Source organism: Podarcis bocagei (assembly GCF_964188305.1).
Source record: "Podarcis bocagei genome assembly, chromosome: 11".
Taxonomy (NCBI): Eukaryota; Metazoa; Chordata; class Lepidosauria; order Squamata; family Lacertidae; genus Podarcis; species Podarcis bocagei.
This window is the reverse complement of record NC_138136.1, coordinates 14,313,581-14,335,886: the sequence shown is the minus strand read 5'-3', so window position 1 is coordinate 14,335,886 and position 22,306 is coordinate 14,313,581. Positions and strand designations below refer to the sequence as shown.

At 42.9% G+C, this 22,306-nt stretch overlaps 1 protein-coding gene across 1 annotated transcript in view; it reads left to right on the top strand.

Annotated features, from left to right (window-relative positions):
* Positions 1–1,774: 1,774 nt before the first annotated feature.
* CHSY3 (chondroitin sulfate synthase 3) overlaps positions 1,775–22,306 on the top strand; it is a 112,537-nt gene continuing 92,005 nt past the window's right edge. Inside the window, exons 1-2 of the mRNA XM_081213667.1 lie at positions 1,775–2,727; positions 8,944–9,227. Coding sequence (XP_081069793.1) covers positions 1,968–2,727; positions 8,944–9,227 — 1,044 coding nt within the window. The 5' untranslated portion in view covers positions 1,775–1,967. The remainder of the gene's footprint in view (positions 2,728–8,943; positions 9,228–22,306) is intronic.

The following is a 22,306-nucleotide window of genomic DNA, read 5'->3' as shown; positions in this document are numbered from 1 at the left end:
TTTCCCCTCTCCGCTTCTCTTCATTCTCTCCCCTCCCCGTTTGAAAGCGACACATTTTGTAAGAAAGGAAGGTGCAGATGAAGAAGGCGGTGGGTGGTGAGAAGGGATTTATGTGACCATTTGTGAAGAAATGATGAGCTGCCGACGTACGAGAGGAATCCCGAACTCTGGGCACAAAGAGTTACTGGAAGAAATGCATTGTGGGAAGACTAATTCTGGGGTTGCCATATTTCAAAAAGTAAAAAGTAAATTTTTTAAAGGAACACCTGGGAGTTGTTCAGCTTTTTTTAGGAAGACCCAAAATTGTTGAGCTATTTTTTTTTAAAAAAATAAAATAGGAAAACCCAACAATTGTTGAGCTTTGTGGTGTCCAAACTTTTTCCAAAGGGGGCCAGATGTGATGAAGTGAAGGACCATGAGGGCCGACCAAAGGAGCAACCAAAGTTGTTGACCTTTTTTAAGCTTTTTTTTAGGATTGAAGTTGTGGAGGTTTTTTAGAATTTTACCCCAAGAAATAAACTGCCACAAGGGCCGGATTAAACCAACCGGCGGGCCAGATTAGGTCCCTGAAATGGACTTTGGAGGTGCCTGGTTTAGACATGTCTAACATTTCAAACATTTGCCCAATTTCCGAAAAATAATCCAGGCCCGCCTATTTCTGGTTTATTTCTGGAATTATCACGTTTAACAAATGGAATGTGAGAGCAAGAAGAACCGGTATTTAAAGATGAGTGGGGAAATGATACAGTGGTACCTCTGGTTACGAAATTAATTCATTCCGGAGGTCTGTTCTTAAGTTCAAACCGTTCTTATCCTGAGGCGTGCTTTCGCTAATGGGGGTCTCCTGCTGCACGTGCGCCTCCATCGCATGATTTCCGTTCGCATCCTGGGGCAAAGTATGCAACCAGGAGACCTACTTCTGGGTTAGCGGAGTTCGTAACCAGAGCTACCACTGTATATGGAAAACCATAGCACAGGTGAAAACGCGGGCAGAATGAGACAAAATCGACATTGCAAAGTGACATTTGTGGGTGTTGCAGGAGCGGAGAACTAATAAAGAGTGGCTATAGTTAAAATATGCAGGAATAATTGTTAACAACAACAACAATAATAAAATTTATTTATACCCCGCCCTCCCCAGCCAGGACTGCGCTCAGGGAGGCTAACATCAAAGTATGATACATTAAAAACATAAATCAAACAATCAATTGAAATACAGTTTAAAATCAAATTTGGAGCAGAATAAAATCAGATGGCAACCCACGGATTATAACTATAACTATAGGGGATGAAATGAACCTTGGAGGAGGGAAGAAACTGAATATAGAGAATACGATGGGAAATGTTTGTAGTGAGACGTAAAAATGGAAAACTCAATAGAAACTCTCTCTATATATAAAATAATGAAATTTAATACTAATCCCGGACGCGAGGCGAATTGCTGGACGTGTCCTGGAAAACACGGACGTATGGCAGGCCTGGGAATTCTGAACCGATTCCCTTGCGGAGAGGCGGTTGCGGAGGAGTCTCGTGTAGCAGCAACCCCCCCCCCCGTGGGAGTGGCGCCGGCTGTAGCCGCTCCTTCCTGAGGGAGGCGCTCGGAATCCACGGCCGGCGGCGCAGAGCGAGGCGGCGCCGGCCTCCTTGCCCGGCTCCAGCAGCAGCAGCAGCAGCAACAGCAGCGGCCGCTCGTTCGCTGGCCGCTGCTTCTTCTTCTTCTTCTGCCGCCCTTGCGCGGAGGAGGCCGGGCCGTGGGAGGGGCCGCCGCCGCCGCCCAGGTGCCGCCGCCGCCGCCAGCGAAGCCCGACGTGTGCCTCCGCGGCGCCGGCGGCGGGAGAGAAGTTTTCGCTCGGAGCCGCCGCCGCCGCCGCCGCCTTCTCTGCCTCAGCTGCGCGCCGAGAAGCGGACTCTGTGGTGACGGCGAAGAGGCGGCGGCAGCGGGACCCTCAGCTCGCCTCCCCAGCGCCATGGCCGCGCGCTCCCGGCGCCCGTGGCTCAGCGTGGCGCTGGGGCTGGTGCTGGGCTTCACCGTCGCCTCGTGGCTCGTCGCGCCCAAAGTGGCCGAGCTGAGCGAGAGGAAAAGGCGAGGCGGCGGCGGAGGAGGAGGCGGCGGCGGCGGCGGCGTGAGTTCCGCCGGGGCGGGCGTCGTCGGCGGCCGCCTCTGCGCTTTCTACGGCCGCGCGGACAAGAGGCAGCTGCGCCCTGAGGCGGCTGAAGGGGAGAAGCCGAGGCGGGAAGCGGAGGGCCAGCCCGCGCCCGCTTTCGCCGTGGCAGCCGCCGGAGAAGGAGACCCGTCGCCGCCGCCGCCGCCTCTGGAGGCGGAGGAGGAGGAGGAGGAGGAAGAGGAAGAAGGCGCCGGGCGCCACGGCAGCAGCAGCCACAACGGCAGCGGGGACTACGCGGGCGCGCCGGGCTGCGCGCCCCGCGGCCGCTTCCTCTACGTCGGGGTGATGACCGCGCAGAAGTACCTGGGCAGCCGCGCGCTGGCGGCGCAGCGGACGTGGGCCGCCTCCATCCCCGGCCGCGTGGAGTTCTTCTCCAGCCAAGGCTCGGTGCCTCCGGCCGCCTCGAGGGGGGAGCGGCCGCTGCCCGTGGTCGCCTTGCCCGGCGTGGACGACTCGTACCCGCCGCAGAAGAAGTCCTTCATGATGCTCAAGTACATGCACGACCACTACCTGGACGCCTACGAGTGGTTCATGCGCGCCGACGACGACGTCTACATCAAAGGTGAAAAGGGGAGGGATGGAGAGGGGCGCCCTAGTTCACAAAGTAAAAGCCAGGGCACCCCAAAAGTTGTTGAGGTGGTTTTTTTTTTTTAGGAAGACCTGAAATTGATGAGCTTCTTTTTAAAGGAAACCCCCAAAAGTTGTTGAGTTTTTTTAAGACAAAACCCAAAAGTTGCTGAGCTTCCACCCAAAAATGATTTTTTTGATTGACTTCAGAAATCGCCCCCCCCCAAGTCAATCCCGCCTTTGAAATCTCAGCAGTGTCTTTGAAAATCTAGACATATGGCTGCCCCATATTTTTATGAACATGAAATTTATAATGCAAGTTGTATGTTCTTTGGAGCAAGTGTGAAGTTGATTTGTCGTTTGGCCTGCTAAATGATGCTCAAGCTGTGTGCAGTGTTAAAACACCTGAAGGTATGGCAGCCCTGTGGATGGATGGCGGGGCTGAAGGGCTGAGCCCCGGGACTTGCTGCTGACGTTTCCCGGGTTTTTAAGCTCTGAACAACCGTGTGAGGTATGGTAAACAAGGCGGACCTGAGCATGGGCAGAGTGCATGGGCGCACCACTGAGAAAGTCTCGGTGCCTGCACGTGTGAAACTGTAGACCACCAGGACTTCTGGGCATGCAAGAGTGGAGACTCAATGCCACTCATTTTAGGAGTTGTTCTGGAGCGGCGTCTTAAACGTGTCCTGCAATCCTGAGCGTTAGGGCAGTGATGTTCCCCACTGACCTCAGTGCAAACATGAATAGGATTGTGCTGCAGCCCATAGGTGCTGGTGCCCTGGGTGCCCGAGCACCCACCAAATTCCCCATGAAGGGGTTGGGCAAATTTCAGTGCCAGGGCCATTCACACTGCATGGCAACCTACAAGTGGTTAAGAGTAGCACCTATCCTATTCAGGCGATTTCTCCGGTTGGCTTACCTTGCAGAGTTGTTCAAAAGGGACACACTGAGATGTATCCCTCCCCCCCCCCCGTAAAGCTGAGTTTGTTTCATCAGGTTTCAACAAGTTGGTTAGAATCTCAGGTGCTTTGGGTAGCTTTCTGCTGCATCCTACCTGCAATAAATAACTTGGAAAGTTATGCCATTTAATGACCCCTTTTTAAAACAGACGTGAGTGTGGCAGCGTGGCTGGCTTCCTAGATCTCTAGTGGTTTTGTTGAGCACACGCCTGCCTATGCAGGTCCCTGCCCCACCTTCCAAACTCCAGGACTTTGCTTAGACCTGTCAAGTGTTTGTCAGAGTTTTAGGCTCTGTTTTTCCTCTGGCCGAGAGCCCATCTTATGGAAGAATCTTAAGTCACCTGCAGAGTGGGATGAAAACAAACAAACCCAGTCTTCCCTCTGGCCTTAATTGATAGAAATACACACATTCACTTATTATTTCTACAGATTTGGAGTTTTACCTGCATTAACATATTATCAAGAGCAGTGATGTTCACAGTAAATGTTCTGAAGTACTGTACTCACAGAAACTGTGACTTGCTTGAAAGTGTGATGGGAGACCTGTGGCAACAACCAGGAAGCTTCAGGACTATTTTGTTGTGCATTATTATTAGACTATTATAAAAGTTATACTGGTAGATGGTGGATGAGTTGGATTTCTTCCTAGCAGTATACGCAGTCTGATGTGGTATTTAATTGCATGAAAGCTTTTATGGTTTGCAGCTTGTTAAGGATTTGCAGGTTTGTGATGAGTTCCAGCAGAACAGCTGGAATCCAGTGCTTAAGTATAAAGACAAACCAGTTTATTGTCTCAGAAAGTTTTGCAAAGTGAAGCTGGAAGTGGACAGAGAAAGTTGTAGGATGCATATACATTGTTGTGACAGGCTGAAGGGAAGAGAAGTGAACAAGGCAAGAGGTTGAAAGTGCAAGGAATAATTCATGCCAATAACTGGGTGTAAAACAAGATTATGATGCCTCATCCATACATAATCTATTCTCTTTTTTTAGATTTAGAAAGCATAGCCAATATTTTTGTACTCAGCCACATGTAAACATTTCTTTAATGTCATTAACAACAAATACTGGAATTATCCTTCAATTCTTTGCTTATTTTCAAGATCACTTGGCATGTTGTGCGAGTGACATGTTGAGATCCTGGTGTCCATAGCTCTGTGGGCAATGCAGAAAGGAGCATGTTTTTCAGAAGTAATGTGCTTGTCAGCATAATAGTTTACTCCATGCATAAGTAGTAAGAAATGTTGATAACATTTACTCTTAGAAATAAGATTGAAGTGTTCACTTCAGTCCCTAATGTGGTTTAAAAGGTCTTAGTTTCACTTAAGTAACTGTTTATGTGTTACAGAGGCAGCAAATGGTCAAAGTGTGATCATTCAGATGTTATCTGTTTCATATTTCTGCATTGCACTGGTTACCAGTGTTGTTCTTTAGTTGGAACTTTAAGTTACAAGGCAAAAGGAATTGACTCAAGACTTTTCAAGGAATATCAATATTAGTTATGGAACCAAGGCATCTTTTTCCTCAACTATGCCCCTTAGTGATCTCTGTGACCAACTGGGAATCTAGCCTTCTAGGAACACAGTCACAGTTCAATATGTCTTGGGCTGCAACCCTAGACTCATTTACTGGTAGTAAAGCACATAGAACCTAGTGGAATTTACATTTGAGTTAATCATGAGATAACAAAAAGGTGCTGGAACCTGTCAAATGTTGTCCAAACATAATTGTTCTCTGGCCTCTCCAGTAAAAATAAATAATCCTCCCTGAGCCCCCCGCCAGGGAAAAAGGGCGGGAGATAAACAAACAATCTAGTTTACATGGTGTGAAATAAAATGCTAGGGAGATGTTAATTTAGGGTTGCTAGGAATTCAACATTGTTGTTTTTTAGTATGCTACAGTTGAATTTCTTGCATCACTCAGCTTTGCAACCTAAGGGTGGCAGTCCATCCTCATCTTACCCTTTGTAAGTATACAGGTAGCATTACATGTTGGTTATCCATTGCTGTCCTTTTTAACTTAGGAACTGGAATGCAAACGCTTTGTTTCTTTAATGACTTTAAATACCCCCCCCCCATTTTAAAATGTAAGGAAGATAAAAGTAAAACATTGTAAAGTATATGTTATGTTGTTGCTTAATTCAGTGCATTTTTGTTGTTGTTCACAATCTTCCCTCCTCTTCAGCTCTTAATAGAGATAGGCAACTTGTCACATTCCTGGTCTGGGTTTGCAGCAGGGCATTGTGGGAAACCTTTATACGGATTCATCAGGACAGAATCTGCATGCATAAGTACCCTCCCTTTGTGCACATTGCTGATGTACTTCCAGGTGCACATCTCTACGTGCATTAGGATACTTACCTGAGCCCCACTGAAGTGGATGGATGTGTCGCTTGTTGCAAATGGGAATGCAAGTCCTTTGACTACAGCTGGCTTTGGGCTACTGACAGTATATATGTTTTATTATTGTAAATCCAGAGAGTATGTTCTTGAGTGGAGAAATTTTAAAGCAGTGCCCAAGGTTTTGCAGTACTTCCTTAAGAAACTCAAGTCCATTGATTTCATTGGGTATGTTCTGAGTATGGCTAAGGTTGGACGTCACACACTGTAATTATGTAGCAAATAATGGTCAATATTACCAGTGATGTTAAGAGACTGTGAAAATTGGTAATGAAGTGGATCAATCTGAGTTACACTGCAAAAAGAATAAAAATCATTTAATTTGTGCATTGTGGTAATCTCTCTCTCTCTCTAAACAAACTGTGTGTCCTCATATGAAATGGCCTTCGTTACAAGTTTCAGTTTTCAAGTTAACATATTCAGCCATGGAAGTGCAGGGGAACATGTACTTATTGATGGTTCAAATTGCTTTCTACACTAGGGCTAAACTTTTAAAAAATGTTAATAAACTCAGCCAGATGGGCAGGGTATAAATAAATTATTATTATTATTATTATTATTATTATTATTATTATTATTATTATTATTATTATTATTATTACTTTGATACATAACATTGGACTCTGCAGCTGCTTTTGAAATTTGCCAGGTGCTAGGCACATATTGTACCTGGCTATCAGTCAATTGTGGCCAAGTGAAGATGTCCGGGCGCCAGAATGATACCTGACGTCTCCACCATCTGGAGATACATGCCTGGAGATCCTTGGCTCTAGTTGAGGCCAGCCTAACTTCTCTGTGGCCTGGGACCTTCAAGATGTTTTTATTTGAAGACCGTTTCTCTGTGGGGCATACCAGGAGAGGCGGTCCCGTAGGTACGAGGGTCCTAGGCCATATAGGGCTTTAAAGGTTAAAACCAGCACCTTAAACCTGATCCTGTACTCCACTGGGAGCCAGTGCAGCTGGTATAGCACCGGGTGAATGTGATCTTGCAGCAAAGACCTCGTAAGGAGTCTCGCTGCAGCATTCTGCACCCACTGGAGTTTCTGGGTCAGTCTCAAGGGCAGCCCCACGTAGAGCGAGTTACAATAATCCAGTCTGGAGGTGACCGTCGCGTGGATCACAGTGGCTAGGTCAGGGCGAGAGAGGTAAGGAGCCAACTGCTTAGCTTGGCGGAGATGGAAAAATGCCGCCTTTGTTATAGCTGCAATCTGCGCCTCCATGGAAAGGGAGGTGTCGAAGATTACACCCAAACTCTTAACGGACGGTGCCTCTGGTTAAGAACCTCTGGTTAAGAACTTTGCTGCAGGATGAGAACAGAAATCGGGCGGCGGCAGCGGGAGGCCCCATTAGCTAAAGTGGTCCCTCAGGTTAAGAACAGTTTCAGGTTAAGAACAGACCTCCAGAACGAATTAAGTTCTTAACCCGAGGTACCACTGTATTGAAAAATAGACTTTTGAGGCATCTCACCCCAAAATGGCAACCAGGCATTCCGTTTTGGCAGCTGTAACTCTGGTTTAAGGAGCCACTTGGCGCCTAGAGTATATACAGTATCTGAGTTTATAACACTGCTCTGCAACAGTGACGTTGCGGTAGCCTGCAACAGAATCAAAAGAGGAATGGAGGAAGCTGCCTTATACTGAGTCAAACCATCTAACTCAGTACTGTCTGCACAGACTTGCATTGGCTCTTCAAGATTTCAGGCAGAAGGTCAAACCCAGTCCTATCTGGAGATGCCAGGCATTGAACCGCGGGCCTTCTGTATGTAAAGCAAATACACTGCTACATTTCATGGCCCTTCCCCTTTAGAAGGTTTTTATAAAGTTCATTTATCCATATAACTATTGCCCTCTATTTTAAATTTAATTTGCACTTCAGTATATTCAATTAGAACTAAATTCCATCGATTTTAGTGGGATTTACTTTAAGGAAAATAAATAGTCATAGTTCCTTATTTTAACTTGCATTATTTTTCACTGTCATAAACACATCTCATCCTTGCAAATACACGTCTATGTCGGTAATTTTATTTTAATTTTTTTTTAAAAAGGTGCATGCTCCAACTTTGCTTGCTTGGGCTCTTCCTCTACTTTTTCCATATTCTTCTTGTTCCACTGTTGTAGTTACTTACCTCCCTTTATTGATTTTGGATCTAGTTGGACGAATGGATGACCAAACTATTTTAAGTTTAGGTATGCTTTTCTTTCACCCAGGGGCTTGAATAGCCCTTGAATGCCCAGAAACTCAGCAGTGTGTATATGATGGTAACAGTCATAGAGAAAGGGAAAATGGGTACAGTTGCATCAGTAACTAAGTGGGGAGAAATTGGATGGCGGAGATTGGTGTATTTTAAGCTTGCCACTTAACTCTTGAATCTGAGAATTAGTTTCTATCCACAGAACTCAGTGTAGAGTTCTGCTTGCGTAATGGGGCTTTCCATTCTCTTTATCCCACTGCAGATTCTGAAAAGGTTGCTCATGAAGTTTGAAATCCAGTGTAGAAGGTTGACTGGGGGTGATGGAGGTTGGAAATGGTAGGAATCTGATTTCCCCTTGTGTAAGCAGAAGTGTCTTTTACTGGTTCTAGGGACTAAGCCACTGTCCTAGAAAAACATTGACTTAATGTTACAGGCAGTCATGGCCCCAGTAGCGTGTAGAAAGTTTTTCAAAGTCCTACTATCCTTGTCTTCCTCTTGCCTTGGTATGCTTGCATTTCGTTGAAGTGGAAGAGAGGTAATTGCTGTGTTAGTGAAAGAGAGGTAATTGCTGTGTTAGAGCAAGTGATTATAGTTGTAATGTTGAAAGACAGAATCTCTTGATTGTGTGTCATAAACAATATTTCCTCTCCTTTTTCTTACAGGGGAAAAATTGGAAGAGTTCCTTCGGTCACTGAACAGCAGTAAACCTCTCTATTTGGGCCAGACAGGACTGGGGAATATTGAAGAACTTGGAAAACTGGGCCTTGAGCCAGGAGAGAATTTCTGCATGGGAGGACCTGGGATGATCTTCAGCCGCGAAGTTCTTAGGAGGATGGTGCCACATATAGGTGAATGCCTTCGAGAAATGTACACTACTCATGAGGATGTGGAAGTGGGCCGATGTGTTCGCCGGTTTGGTGGAACTCAGTGTGTCTGGTCGTATGAGGTAAGGAAGAGTGGATTAGTAATGGTGGTTTTTGAAGTTAAACGTCTTCCAATATACATAGAAGTGTAAAGCTGTCATCACACAGTCCTGATTGGAGGATATGTCCGCACACTGGAGGATTTGTAGTGCTCCATCACAATCCTGGATTTGCATGAAGTCAGGTTGGGGGGTGGGGGAGCAAAAGAGAAGGCAGGTTTTAAAATGGCGGTTGAATAAAGGAAACAGAGGGGGGAGTGGTTTTTTAAAACAATGCAGTGGCGTAGCGTGGGGGGTGCAGGGGGGGCCGGCCGCACCGGGCGCAACATCTGGGGGTTAGGGTTAGGGGGCGCAAATCCACGGGTTAGGGGGCGCAAATTACTTGCCTAGCCCCGGGTGCTGACAACCCACGCTACGCCACTGAAACAATGGCAGAGGTGAGAGCTGAGTGAGCAGGATGGGTTGGGAGAAGTGGCCATTTAAAGCATAACTGCTTTGCCTCAAGCTCATTTCCTGCCCCTCCCCCCCCCTGCTATATAGGTCCAATCTCTGATGACACCGATCAACCCACTAGGATGAGGGGAGCCAATTTAGGGGTGTGACGAAACTACTATATGTCTGCTTAATATACACGGAACAGAAAAACTCTGTTTTCTACATCCATAGCCCACCCTAAAAAAACAGCTGTGAAAATCTGTACCAAGCTTGAAGCCCTATGCACATTTGATATATGTTTTGTCAAAATTACATGAAAACATCTGAGTGAGTGTGGTCAGGATCAAGTTATTAATCCCCATAACTTTTCAGCAAGGTGACATGCCTTTTGCATAACATCAATGGATGACATAAACAGTCATAACTTTTATTATGCATATGATCCATGTTTTTGTGTTGGTTTAGTATTAGAATATGCTTGCCCCAGTGTCACTATCTCATTAAGTAGTGAAAAAAATCAATTTAAATAGGCCAATGAAAGAGGTTATGTGCCATGAAAAACAAAACGCAGAAGAGCAATTGGATTTGTGCATTATACAGCAAATTTCAGCTAAGGGTACCCTGTTCTTTTGATTGAATGTGTTTTTTAAGTAACGCCTATGATTTCTAAACATCTATGTTCTATAAATATATTAAAACCAGTATGATATATTAAAATGTAATATGTAAAATATCAGCTTTATAATTATTTCAATGAAACTCCTTAATTGAGTTGTGACCTTTGGGAGGAAAATACTATTTTCAGGAGTTTTTCAGGGCATTATTCAAGAATCTGTTTTGAGCTTTGGAAAGTAAGATGATGTGCTCTTTCTTTATCCAAAACATTTACTTGTGAGTTCATCTTCATTATTTCAGGCTGCAGTCATAAGGACAACCACCTTGGAGTAAATCTCATTGAATATAGTGGGGTTAACCTGAGTAAATATGTATTTGTTGTTTAGTCGTTTAGTCGTGTCTGACTCTTCATGACCCCATGGACCAGAGCACGCCAGGCACTCCTGTCTTCTACTGCCTCCCGCAGTTTGGTCAAACTCATGCTAGTAGCTAACATGTTAGTTAGCTACTAATTCATGTTAGTAGCCAAACCTAAATATGTATCTGTTTGCATAATGTGTTGGTTTTTAAAGTGAGAATGTGACCATTTTTATTTGGTTGGCTGTACATTTACATTTTCAGTGTGCAAATGCTGAAGTACTTACATTGTCTTTAGTGGGCCTTTGCTGAAAGTAATTTAAAGTGAGTGCAGATTATTTGCCGACCTTAAAAATAAATCCTTTGAGAAGAATCTCTACTGGCATTTTAGATATATTCTTTTTCATTTCATGTTGGCTATCAGCACACGGTTTCTCTAGATCCCCTGGGATTAATGGTGTAATGCTAAATTAAGTACAGGATTTCACTGAATTTGCGGGAGCATACGTATTAATGGTACATAGTTCAGGGGAAGACCTGAAAAGGCTTAAAACATTGGGACTATTGGGATGGCCATTTAATCTTGGGTCGTATATGGAAATTTCTGAACACACTGCAACTCTGTGATGGAGGATCTTTGAATCAAATACCTGGAACATGCCACAAACAAGACTGATACTCACTGTCAAACATTTCTAGCTTGAAAATGTGACTGCCATGCAGAGTGGGAATATTCCCTGTAAATGCCTTGCTCTTTTGTGTTGGTACATAATTTCTTCACAGCCACTGCTTCAGTTACATTTTTCTTTGAAATCAGAACCTTGTCTTCCTAGGTGACGGCTGTCAGATTTTGCCTGGTAATGATGTCAGTGAGAGCAAACCAAGCTAGTTCAGAGTGACGACAACTTTGTTATCATCTCTTGTCTTGTACTTAGTTTGCAGCCTTAGGAAAACAGTTCGTCTATCTAATCCAGCATTCTGGTTGCAGCTGCTTTCTGTGTGGCAGAGAATATGGACAACCGTGGCCCCATATTTGTCTTAATGTTGTTCAAGGTAGAAAGATGAGGAATGTGTCATTTGTGACTTGGCTCACTTTCCGGAGGTATTTGCTTGAACAGCAAATTCCAACCAAAGAAACTGCATTGGGATGTCTGTTTAAGAGTGGAGGAGCAGTGTGTTTGGTTTTTTTGGGGGTGGGGGAAGATATGGTTTCAAAATCAGTTTGGTTTGGTATGATTTAACAAACCATAGTTACAGCATAGATCTCCCTGCAAAAACTGCTGCTGTGCCGTATAGAGTAGAGTGTATTCATGAACCTGATTTGTTTTTATTTTTCTCTGCAAAGGTAATTAAAAACCCTGTTTAGGGAAAGGTTATCTCAGTAAATACCAGGTTAATGAAATCGGTTCATTTTGACTTTCCACTGACAAGTTGCTATTACTTATTTTCTGCATCCATTCTCAGACATGCAGCATGACCACAAATATACTATACTGTACTAGTACCATCAGATTTCGAGTCCTTATAGTAAAAATACATAATTATGGGATAGTTTGGGCATCTTGCTAAACTGTAGTTTTATGAACATGCTGGAACAAGGCTTACAAATTCCCTCATTCATGGCTGCAAAGAGTTATGAAACTTTTGCTTCCCTTTTAGTTTAACTGTAGCTGGATGTGACATTTGAACTTGCGCAAACTGTGGTTAGTCGTAACTGTGGCTACTTCAAACTGTTTTTATATTAAGCTACTTTGTTTCAACATGCCATAGTTCAGACTCTCCAGTTCAGGATTTGATGACATCTGATCCAAAGTTGGTCTAGGATGAAAATGGAAGCTTCCAATCTCCTTCCAGACACACTGGAATCGGAGAGATGAGCATGTGAGCCCGTCTTGCTGCTGTTCGTTCACATAATGCAAATCTATTGTTTAAAGTTCTGTCTCATTGTGGCCATACTGGGGGAAAAATGCAAATATAGAAGCGTAAGTAACTTGCAATATCGCTTGTGAAGCTTCCTGACCCCCCCATATGTATTGTTTCTCTAATAGTTTTTGTATTTGTTAAATATATTTTAATTATTTCACATAGATGTATTGGCTTTTCCAGCTGGCTTTCATTGGTATTTGGGTTAAGATAAATTAGTTACAGAATGTAATAGCTTAATATCTTGCACTATTAGGCAAGCTGATGCTTATTTGCTGAATTTGTTGGCCTAGTGAGCTAGTAAAATTGCTAATGAACAAGAACCCATTTTTATGCCTATAACCTAGTTACACAGCAATAGCCTAACTGCAACATACAGCCAAATATTGCTCTGGGGCTTGTGGACATCACTTGTACATGTTAATATTATCTTAAAACAACAATTTGGCATTCCTTTGTTCTGTCATTGTACTCTAAGGAGTAAAGAGAGTATGTAAACAGAAGGAAAAGGCTGAGGGAAGGTGGGTGGCTCTTGTGTCCTGGAAATTGGCATTGATTCTGCTTTGGAATGAGTTGTGCTCTCCCAGAAAGAACAAGTATGCCATTTGATGGTACTCCTCGATCTATCGTTCACTTGGGATCCTGATGACCAGAGTGTTTTTTACCAGCTTCAGCTGGTTCACCAAGAGTGATTGTTCCTGGATAAGGATAGCCTAGCCATAGTGAGACAGGCTTTGGTGACCTACTACTTTATTACTGTAATGCATTCTATGTGTGGTTACCCTTCAAGACAATCTAGAACAGGGGTAGGCAACCTAAAGCCCATGGCCCACAAGTGGCCCACAGGGGTCATTTAACCACCCCACGAGCCACCCCCAAACTGAGCCGCCTACTCGGCGAGTCCCTGCGTGCGGTGCGGGAACTCACTTCCGTGGCCCCAGAAATCGCATCTGCGCAGACGCCGGAAATCGTGGGTGCAATCCGGCCCATGGAAGGATCTCCACTAGAGTGAAATGGCCCAGGCGAGGTAAACCTTGCCGACCCCTGATCTAGAAGCTTCATTAGTACAGAACCCAGTTGCAATAATTTTCATGGGGGTAGAAAGAGGTGTTCCATAATTTTTTGAAAAATCTGCATTGATATAATCTACCCACTTTCAAGCCCGATTTAAGATACTTGTGCTGGTCTTTTAAAGCCTTAAATGATTTAGGACCAAGATACTCTAGGAGAGCCTTTCCCCATCTTTTAGAATCCTGCTTTAGCCAAGGGTATGTTGTGGTTTAACGTAAAGGTAAAGGTGCCCTGGTCAGTTAACTTGCGGTTGCTCTGTCCAGCTTCTGCCAACCTAGCAGTTCGAAAGCATACTAGTGCAAGTAGTAAATAGGTACTGCTGCAGCGGGAAGGTAAATGATGTTTCCGTGCGCTCTGGCACTCATCACGGTGTCCTGTTGCTCCAGAAGTGGTTTAGTCATGCTGGCCAAATGACCCGGAAAGCTGTCTGTGGACAAACACCGGCTCCCTCAGCCTGAAGTGAGAGGAACTCTGCACCCCATAGTCACCTTTCACTGGACTTAATGGTCCAGGGGTCCTGTAACTTTTTTTTCTTTTCTAAGTTGTGGTTTCACTAAGGCAAGGTTTTTTGGTTTGTTTTTTTAAAAAAATGGAAGGCTTTTCCTAAGAAGACATGTGTGGCATCATCATTTGTAGGCAAATAAACAATTAAGAATTATTTAAATACAACAACATTTAGTGAGCATAATTTGGACTGGGGATGTGGAACATCAGTTCTACTGCTTTCAAAACATTTCACATTTCAGGCCAAATCTTGATTTTGTTATTAAGTGTGTCTCTTTACAATATCACAATTTGAAACCACACTGAGGTGAGTGTGCTCACTGTGGTTTGAATACAAACATTAACCATAGTTTGCCTGCTCATACTTCATTAAAAGGAGGAGGGAACTTGCATGAGGAAAGAGCAAAGACTCAGCCTTCAGGTTACAGCAGTGAAAAATGTGAGCCTTCTTTTAATTACTCATTTGTTTTTAGGAATAAAACATTTGTCAGAAATATTGAATGATTAATTACACTGTCAATAGCATTTTAATTTTATGTGCCAAGGAGACTTAAGCTCACTTCTGTTGGACAAAATGGCAATGGCAGCTGCCAGTGCTTATAGCTTAAAACTGGTAACTTGAGCAAATGTTTCAGATATGCTTCCCCATCAAGAGACGTTATAAGGTGGTTTGCAGAATCCAGCTATTTTCCAAAAAGAACCTAGCAGTTTTTCATGATAAAGCAGAGGGCCTCTTTGCTTTGGGAAACTTGTGGCTTAGAAAACTATTGGAGCGTCTCCCTATTTTATAATTCAATAGGTGTTTAATTCAAAAGGTTGAAGAAGGACACACATAGGAGCAATACTGCAAAAATAAGTGTATAAGAATAGATCTGTGTTCTTTGATTTCAAGCCTGAGGTGCAGTGCTAGCAGCTCAAAATAATTTTGACCTGTTGGTAGCTTCAGATTAGTCCTGGAGCATAGACAGGATTTTAGAAACTCTTAAGTATAATCTTTTTTTTCTCCCATTAGAGGTAAAGAAGACTGTGATTGTATATGTTGACTTTTCCATCTGTAAGAGTGTCTTCTCCCTGGATTTAGGAACTTACTCACCCCCCCCCCTTTATATAGAAAGATGCACTCTGATTCCTGCTTTCTAAAATGAAAACAGGTAGGATTTATCTAATTGTAGGAGGTTGGAACTATGGAAAGATTTTCTTTGTGATCAGATGGAGTGACTAGCACAGTAAATGTGACACAAAGTAATTTATTAGTAATTCTTGTATGTATGCAATCTTGGTTTATTACCCTGATTTCTTAAGTTCCTTAAGGCAGAGTTCCCCTGTTCGGATGTATTTATTTTTATTTTATTTGCAACTGTTTTATACCATCAGTTAACCAAGTTCTCTGGGTAGAGGACAGAAAATATTCAAAATAACAAACTATTATATGCCTCAGGAACATAAAACCAGAAAGAAAATTTTTAAATCATCAGAAAACACCAAAGTAACATCAGCAACAGAGAAGACTAGTGATAAAGATCTCTAAAGCACTAAACCAAATTTTTAAAAGTTGGGAAAATGGAAAAGTTTTCACCTGGCACCGAAAAGATCACAAACTAGGCACCAGATGAGTCTCTCTATTGAAGGCATTCTAGAACCAGTGTGTTACCACTGAAAAAGCCCTTTTCTTTAAAGCCATTCAATTTGCTTCATTTTGTGGGTGCACCCAGAGGAGAGCACCTGATCATTATCTTGGGGTCTGGGCACATATCTATGGGAGGATGCAAAAAGTACCTTATGGTGATACCAAATGAGGGTGTTTTTTTGGTCTTTTCTCCAAGGACATCCAAATGTGGCCATATTCGCTAAAGATATTAAATACTTCAGGATCATTAGAACAAGAAGAGATGGACTTCTTCAAACTGAAAATGGCAAATTCACTTCAGTGTAAACAAGTGTAAAGACTTAATCTCACATATATGTTCATAGGATCTGAACTGGCCACATCTGACGAGGACCAAGACCTTGGGGTTTTAGTACAAAGCTGGATGAAGACATTGTCTCATTGTGTGTCAGCTGTGGAAAAGCCAAAATCCATGCTAGGGATCATTAGGAAAGGAAGTGACAACTGTTGATACCATAATGCTGTTACACAGATCTATAGTGTGACTGCACTTGGAGTGCATTGTACAGTACTGGAAGCATAGTTATACAGGTGAAACTAAAAAAATTAGAGTATTGTGGAAAAGTTCATTTATTTCAGTAATTCAACTTAAAAGGTGAAACTAATATATGAGATAGACTCATGACATGCAAAGCGAGATATGTCAAGCCTTTTTTTGTTATAATTGTTATTATTATGGCGTACATAATCATCAGTACAGTGTCTCCATTCCTTCCTCGAGGAATGAACCCAGAGTATGGTGTTGGGGGACTCCTGTTCAGTGCCTTGGCTGTTGGCTTGCAGGGTCCCTCCCTCAGGGTTCTGTTCTGTCTCCACATGCTGTTTAACATTGACAGGAAATCCCTGGAAGATGTTGTCCAGACTTTTGGGTTTCAGTGTCACCAGTATGCTGTTGACTCCCAACTCTATTTTCTCATTTTCTCCTAAAACCAAGGAAGGTGTGTCAGTTCTGAACCAGTGTCTGTCATCAGTAATGGACTGGATGAGGGTAAATAAATTGAAACTTAATCCAGACAATCAGAGGTGTTACCTGTCTTTCTTGGGAGACAGTGGAGGTGTGTGCCTTTGAGGGTGATGTCAAACTGTTGGAAGGTTACAACGCTTGCTGTGGTTGTAGAGACTGATATAGGAGAGACATAGTTTGTTGTAGCTGGGGCAGATGAAGGCATCTTCTCTTCACTCCTCCCAGCAGTTATTCCTTCTCTGGTCACTGCTATGGATGCATGACCTGACTGTCTCCAGACACTGTGGTCATCTGCAAGGGATTTCCGCATGGTGGGGTTGATGTTAACAGCCTTCATGTCGCATTTGCAGACATCTTTACAACACAGAGTTGGTCTGCCAATGGGCCTGGTGCCTGAAGCCAGCTCCCCGAGGACAAGACAGGTTGTGGTGACAAGGATGGCCGGCGAATGAGTACTGATTTTAATCTCCAGAATACAGATTTTAGCTGAAGGCCTCCTGCCGCCGGTGCCCTTCCACAGTTCGGCTTCCGTTCGTAGACCAAGGCAGAGTTTGCTAACTGGAATACCTACTTCCGGTTTTGCGGAGCTTGTTCACCGAATAGTTCGTTAACAGTGCTGTTCGTAGTCTGAGATACCACTGTATAGGGAATTTTTAATTACATCAACTTCTTCATGCAGATTTGGCATATGTTGCTGTTGTTAACTTTGCTGTCTGGTCTTTGACCACAGTAATGATTGATTGCCAGCTCCCTGTAGAGGACATCCTTGGGGATCCTGCCATCTTCCATTTTGTGGACATTTGGGATTTTTTCGTTCAGAGAAAAGGCGAGTAAGATGCGACATGATATAAATTTATAAAATTATGTATGGCATGGAGAAAGTAGTTAGAGAAAGGTTTTTCTCCCTTAACAACAAAAGAACTTGTAGACATTCAATGAAGCTGAACGTCAGAAGATTCAGGACAGATAAAAGAGGGTACTTTCCCCCCGCAAAGCACATAGTTAAATTATGGAACTCACTCTCAGAGGAGAAGGTGATGGCCATCAGTTTAGATGGCTGTAGAAGGCGATTAGAGAATGGAGGAGAGGGCTTCCAAAGGCTGGAAGCCGTGATGGTTATGCTCTGCCTCTACAGTCATGCTTCCATATACCAGTGGCTGGAGAACACAGGAGGAGAAAATGTTCTTGTTCTAAGATCTAACCCCTAAGTGTTCTTGAGGGTTCCCCACAGGCATTTGGTTGGCGGCTGTGAGAACTTGATGTGTACTGTTTATTAATACGTTGACCTGCGCAAAGGTGCTAAAATGTTCACATTTGCCAGTTATAATTTGGGAGGTGTCAGAATTAAGAAATATTTTGACAATGTGCACTTTATAAACTCAATGTCCCTGTTTTAAAGCAGCACATAATATCAGTTTTGTCTCTTTATCTTTATTTATTTCTAGGTTCCAGAAAATGCTGGTCTCTTGATTTGTTTACTTTTGCCAAAACACACACATATAGTATAGGCCTATGGGGCATGGGGAAAATAAGATTTTTTAAAATAAAAAAACCCCTCAAGTATCTGTAGTTATAAATAGAACTATTGACAGTAGTACATGGTGTTTTCTTGCATGAATATTAAGTGAAACACTGGCAGAAATAAATTTTAAGTGTGGCAGAAAAATATGGATGAAAAATGTGTTATATCTTACTGCAACATTGTGCAAAGCTATTTTAATTTGATTCTAAGAGGAACATTGCTTAGTTTATTGCTTCTGTAAATTAGTCAAGAGGACCACTGGTAAGTGAAAATAGTGTTATATTCCTAGATCTTGCCAGTGCAGATAAATATACCGTATTTTTTGCACCATAACACTCACTTTTTTCCTCCTAGAAAGTAAGGGGAAATGTCTGTGCGTGTTATGGAGCGAATGCCTGTGGGTGGCGGGGGAATCTGCTGCAGTCGTGAGCAGAGGATCCATGGTTCCCCTTCCTTCCCTCCTCCGTGGTTACAAAGCATGGATCCACATGGATCCTCAGGATTTTTGCATTGGACTACTCCAAAATCCAAACTCACTGTCAGATCACATGTCTGTGGCCACAGCATGAACCACAAAAATCATATATCCACTATTTTGTTCAGAATATTTTTTTTCTTGTTTTCCTCCTCTAAAAACTACGTGCGTGTTATGGTCTGGTGCGTGTTATAGAGCGAAAAATACGGTATATCTCTCACAATTGAAAAATGTGTACTAAGTAGAAACATACAAATAAGCATATCAAATGTCCAAATTAAATTCTTATACAAATTAAAGTTCAGAGCAACCCTTATTTTAACAACAGTCTTTACTGTCACTAGCTTACCTTGATCTCTGCAGGGAGAACATTCACCTAATCAGCTGAATGCCCTAGTTGGGATAATCGTGAAAAGGTGGCACTCTATATCAAAATTTCTGTAAAAAAACTGCACAATAGCAATATATAATTGAATGTTTCATTATTGCCATCTCTTCATACAGTTTTGGAATAACATGCTCTTAAAACAACCCTCAAGTACTGCTGAAGACAGCACATTAAATTGTTCTCTCAAGAAAGCACTTCTGTATTTTCCCTTGCTCAGGAAAGCTCTTTCATATTTTAGAATAGATACATCTTTTAGGTAAGATCATTGTATTATGAATGTTATGCTAGAAGCACATTTTGTTGGACCACTGTTAGCATTGCACATCCTGGTCATTTTCATGGTCTTATATTGTATAAAAAAGAGGCCCAATTTGATTTTTTGGGGGGAGGGGATCTGTAAAATTCATTTATTTTGACAATTTATATACCACTTAATTACAGTATAGTGTACAAGAAGCTCAATACAAAACCAATAAAAATCAGTTAAAATTATAAAACTAGAATTCAGTAAAATTGGCTGCTGGAATTTTTTTTTAAAAAAGTACCGTATTTTTCGCTCTATAACACGCACCCGACCATAACACACATGTAGTTTTTAGAGGAGGAAAACAAGGAAAAAAATATTCTAAACAAAACAGTGGGTGTATGATTTTTGTCAAAATAAAAAAATTCCTTCCAGTAGCACCTTAAAGACCAACTAAGTTAGTTCTTGGTATGAGCTTTCGTGTGCATGCACACTTCATGATTTTTGTGGTTCATGCTGTGGCCACAGACATGTGATCTGACAGTGAGTTTTGCCCAATGCAAAAATCCTGAGGATCCATGTGGATCCATGCTTTGTAACCACGTTTTTTGCAGCACTGCGGCCCCAGGCAACAGTGGGTGCATGATTTCTTTGGTGCAAGATGTAGCCATGGACATGCTATGTGATCTGATGGTGAATTTGGGGTGACCCAGTGCAAAAATCCTGAGGATCCATGTGGATCCGTGCTTTGTAACCACGTTTTAAGTGGGGAGGGAAGGAAAAGCACTCAAGGGACAAGGAGCACGCGTGGGGTGGGTGGAGAAGGATGCTGCTAATAATGAAGAAGAGGGGTATAAGGGGAGAAGGCTCCTCTCCTCTCCCGCTTTGCTCCTTTAAAGCAAGCAGGCTCTCTGTCCCTCTCTCCTCCCCACTCCGCGGCTCTTCTCCTGCTTTGCTGTTTCAAAGCGAGCCACGGAGGAGGGAAGGAAGGGGAACCATGGATCCTCTGCTCACGACTGCAGCAGATCCCCCCGCCATCCGTAGGCATTCGCTCCTTAACATGCACAGACATTTCCCCTTACTTTCTAGGAGGAAAAAAGTGAGTGTTATGGTGCAAAAAATACGGTATTTAGTAGGTGCCAGAATTTCAACAGGGAGTGGACCTCAGCTGAAGTGGAGTTCCATAAAAGTGAGCCCATGATACTGAATGCAAAGCTCCTGGTGGATACAGGCTCTGCATCTGAGCCATGGGGGTGTGCCACCACCACTGACTCCCCTGAAGACCTCAGTGATCAGGCAGGGATATAAGGGTACAGCTGGTCCTTGAGGTCTCCTGGACCCAACTTGTTAATGGCCTTGTGAATTATTACAAGACCTGGATAGCTCAGATGGTTAAAGCATGGCGCTGATAATGCCAGGGTTGCAGGCTCTATTACTGCATGGGACAACTGCATATTCCTGCAATTCCAACTATGATTCTATGAAGAACCTCAAACCTGGTTGCAAAATGTATGGCCAGCCAGTGCAAGATGATCAGCCCTGGAGTTATGTGCTGGAAACAGTCTGTCCGCATCAACAGTGTAGCTGCTACCTGCACTTTTTTCACCAGTTGGAGCTTCTGTATCAGGCAGAAGGGTAGCCTTAGACCTAGTAACCAAATATACTTGGGTCAGTTTTACTTAAGAATAAGCTAGGGTGGGAAGCCTGGTGCTATTTATCTCATATAGTTTGATGCAGTTTGCAACAGACTGCTAGAATAGGACTGAAAATTACTAAATAGCTCTCGTGAGGTTTCCAGGGGAACCGTGGATTGTGAGTCCTAAAACGATGGCTGTAATCCAACGCGTAGTTTTGTGAAGATATAAAACCTATTAAAATCATACTACCTGTGTACGGGATTGCAGCCCTTTTCTGTCTTTCAACTTGCAGTGTTTGTCATTGTGAAAAAGATTGCGTGGTTAGAAAGCCCAATAGATTACTTTGCAAGCAATCATTTTCACACTTGCAACAATACCATTATTTCAGCTTCAGAAAGCAATGTTTCCTGTTTCTGTAATGTTATTATAGCAATGTTTTTCTTAGTTTTAATATGCACTCTACATAACTAATATATGCACCAAGATGCATTGATGTGCATAAAGAAAAGAAGCAGGATTAGTAAAGCACATTTCCAAAAAGTGATTATGGGATTACAAATCTAAGCATGGTTTTAATCCCATAATGGTCTCATCACCCTTTTGAACCTTTTTGGAAATCTATATAGGTTTAGGAGTTGGGACTTTTTTTATATATAACAATGTGCTGCTGTTTTGTCAATTTGTCATCTATTTTCCAAGATGTATATTAAAGCCATAATTGTTTTGCAACTGTTTCCTTTTTTAATTAGCCAAGTTTATAATAGTGATCTGCCACATTGGAGAGGAATACAGAGGAGGAATGCTTCTAGCTTTGGAAAGCATTGGAAAGAGAATTTCTTGGAAGTATGGAAGGAGAAAGTAAGATATTCTCTGGAAAGTCTTAGCTCCCTCCCCTCCCATTTTTATTTTTTAATTTTTGCAGTAGTGGTTCTAAACTATGGAGCCAAGGGTTAGATATCTCTCTCTCTCTCTCTCTCTCTCTCTCTCTCTCTCTCTCTCTTTTTCTCTCTCTCTCTCCCTCCCTCTCTCTCGGTCCACAGTTATGATTACTTATTTAAATTCTACCCTTTCTCCAAGAAACTCAGAGCAGTTTACATGGTCCCTCCCCCTTTTATCTTCATAACCACACAGTGGTACCTCAGGTTACAGACGCTTCAGGTTACAGACTCCGCTAACCCAGAAATAGTACCTCAGGTTAAGAACTTTGCTTCAGGATGAGAACACAAATCATGCTCCGGCAGCGTGACGGTAGCGGGAGGCCCCATTAGCTAGAGTGGTGCTTCAGGTTAAGAACAGTTTCAG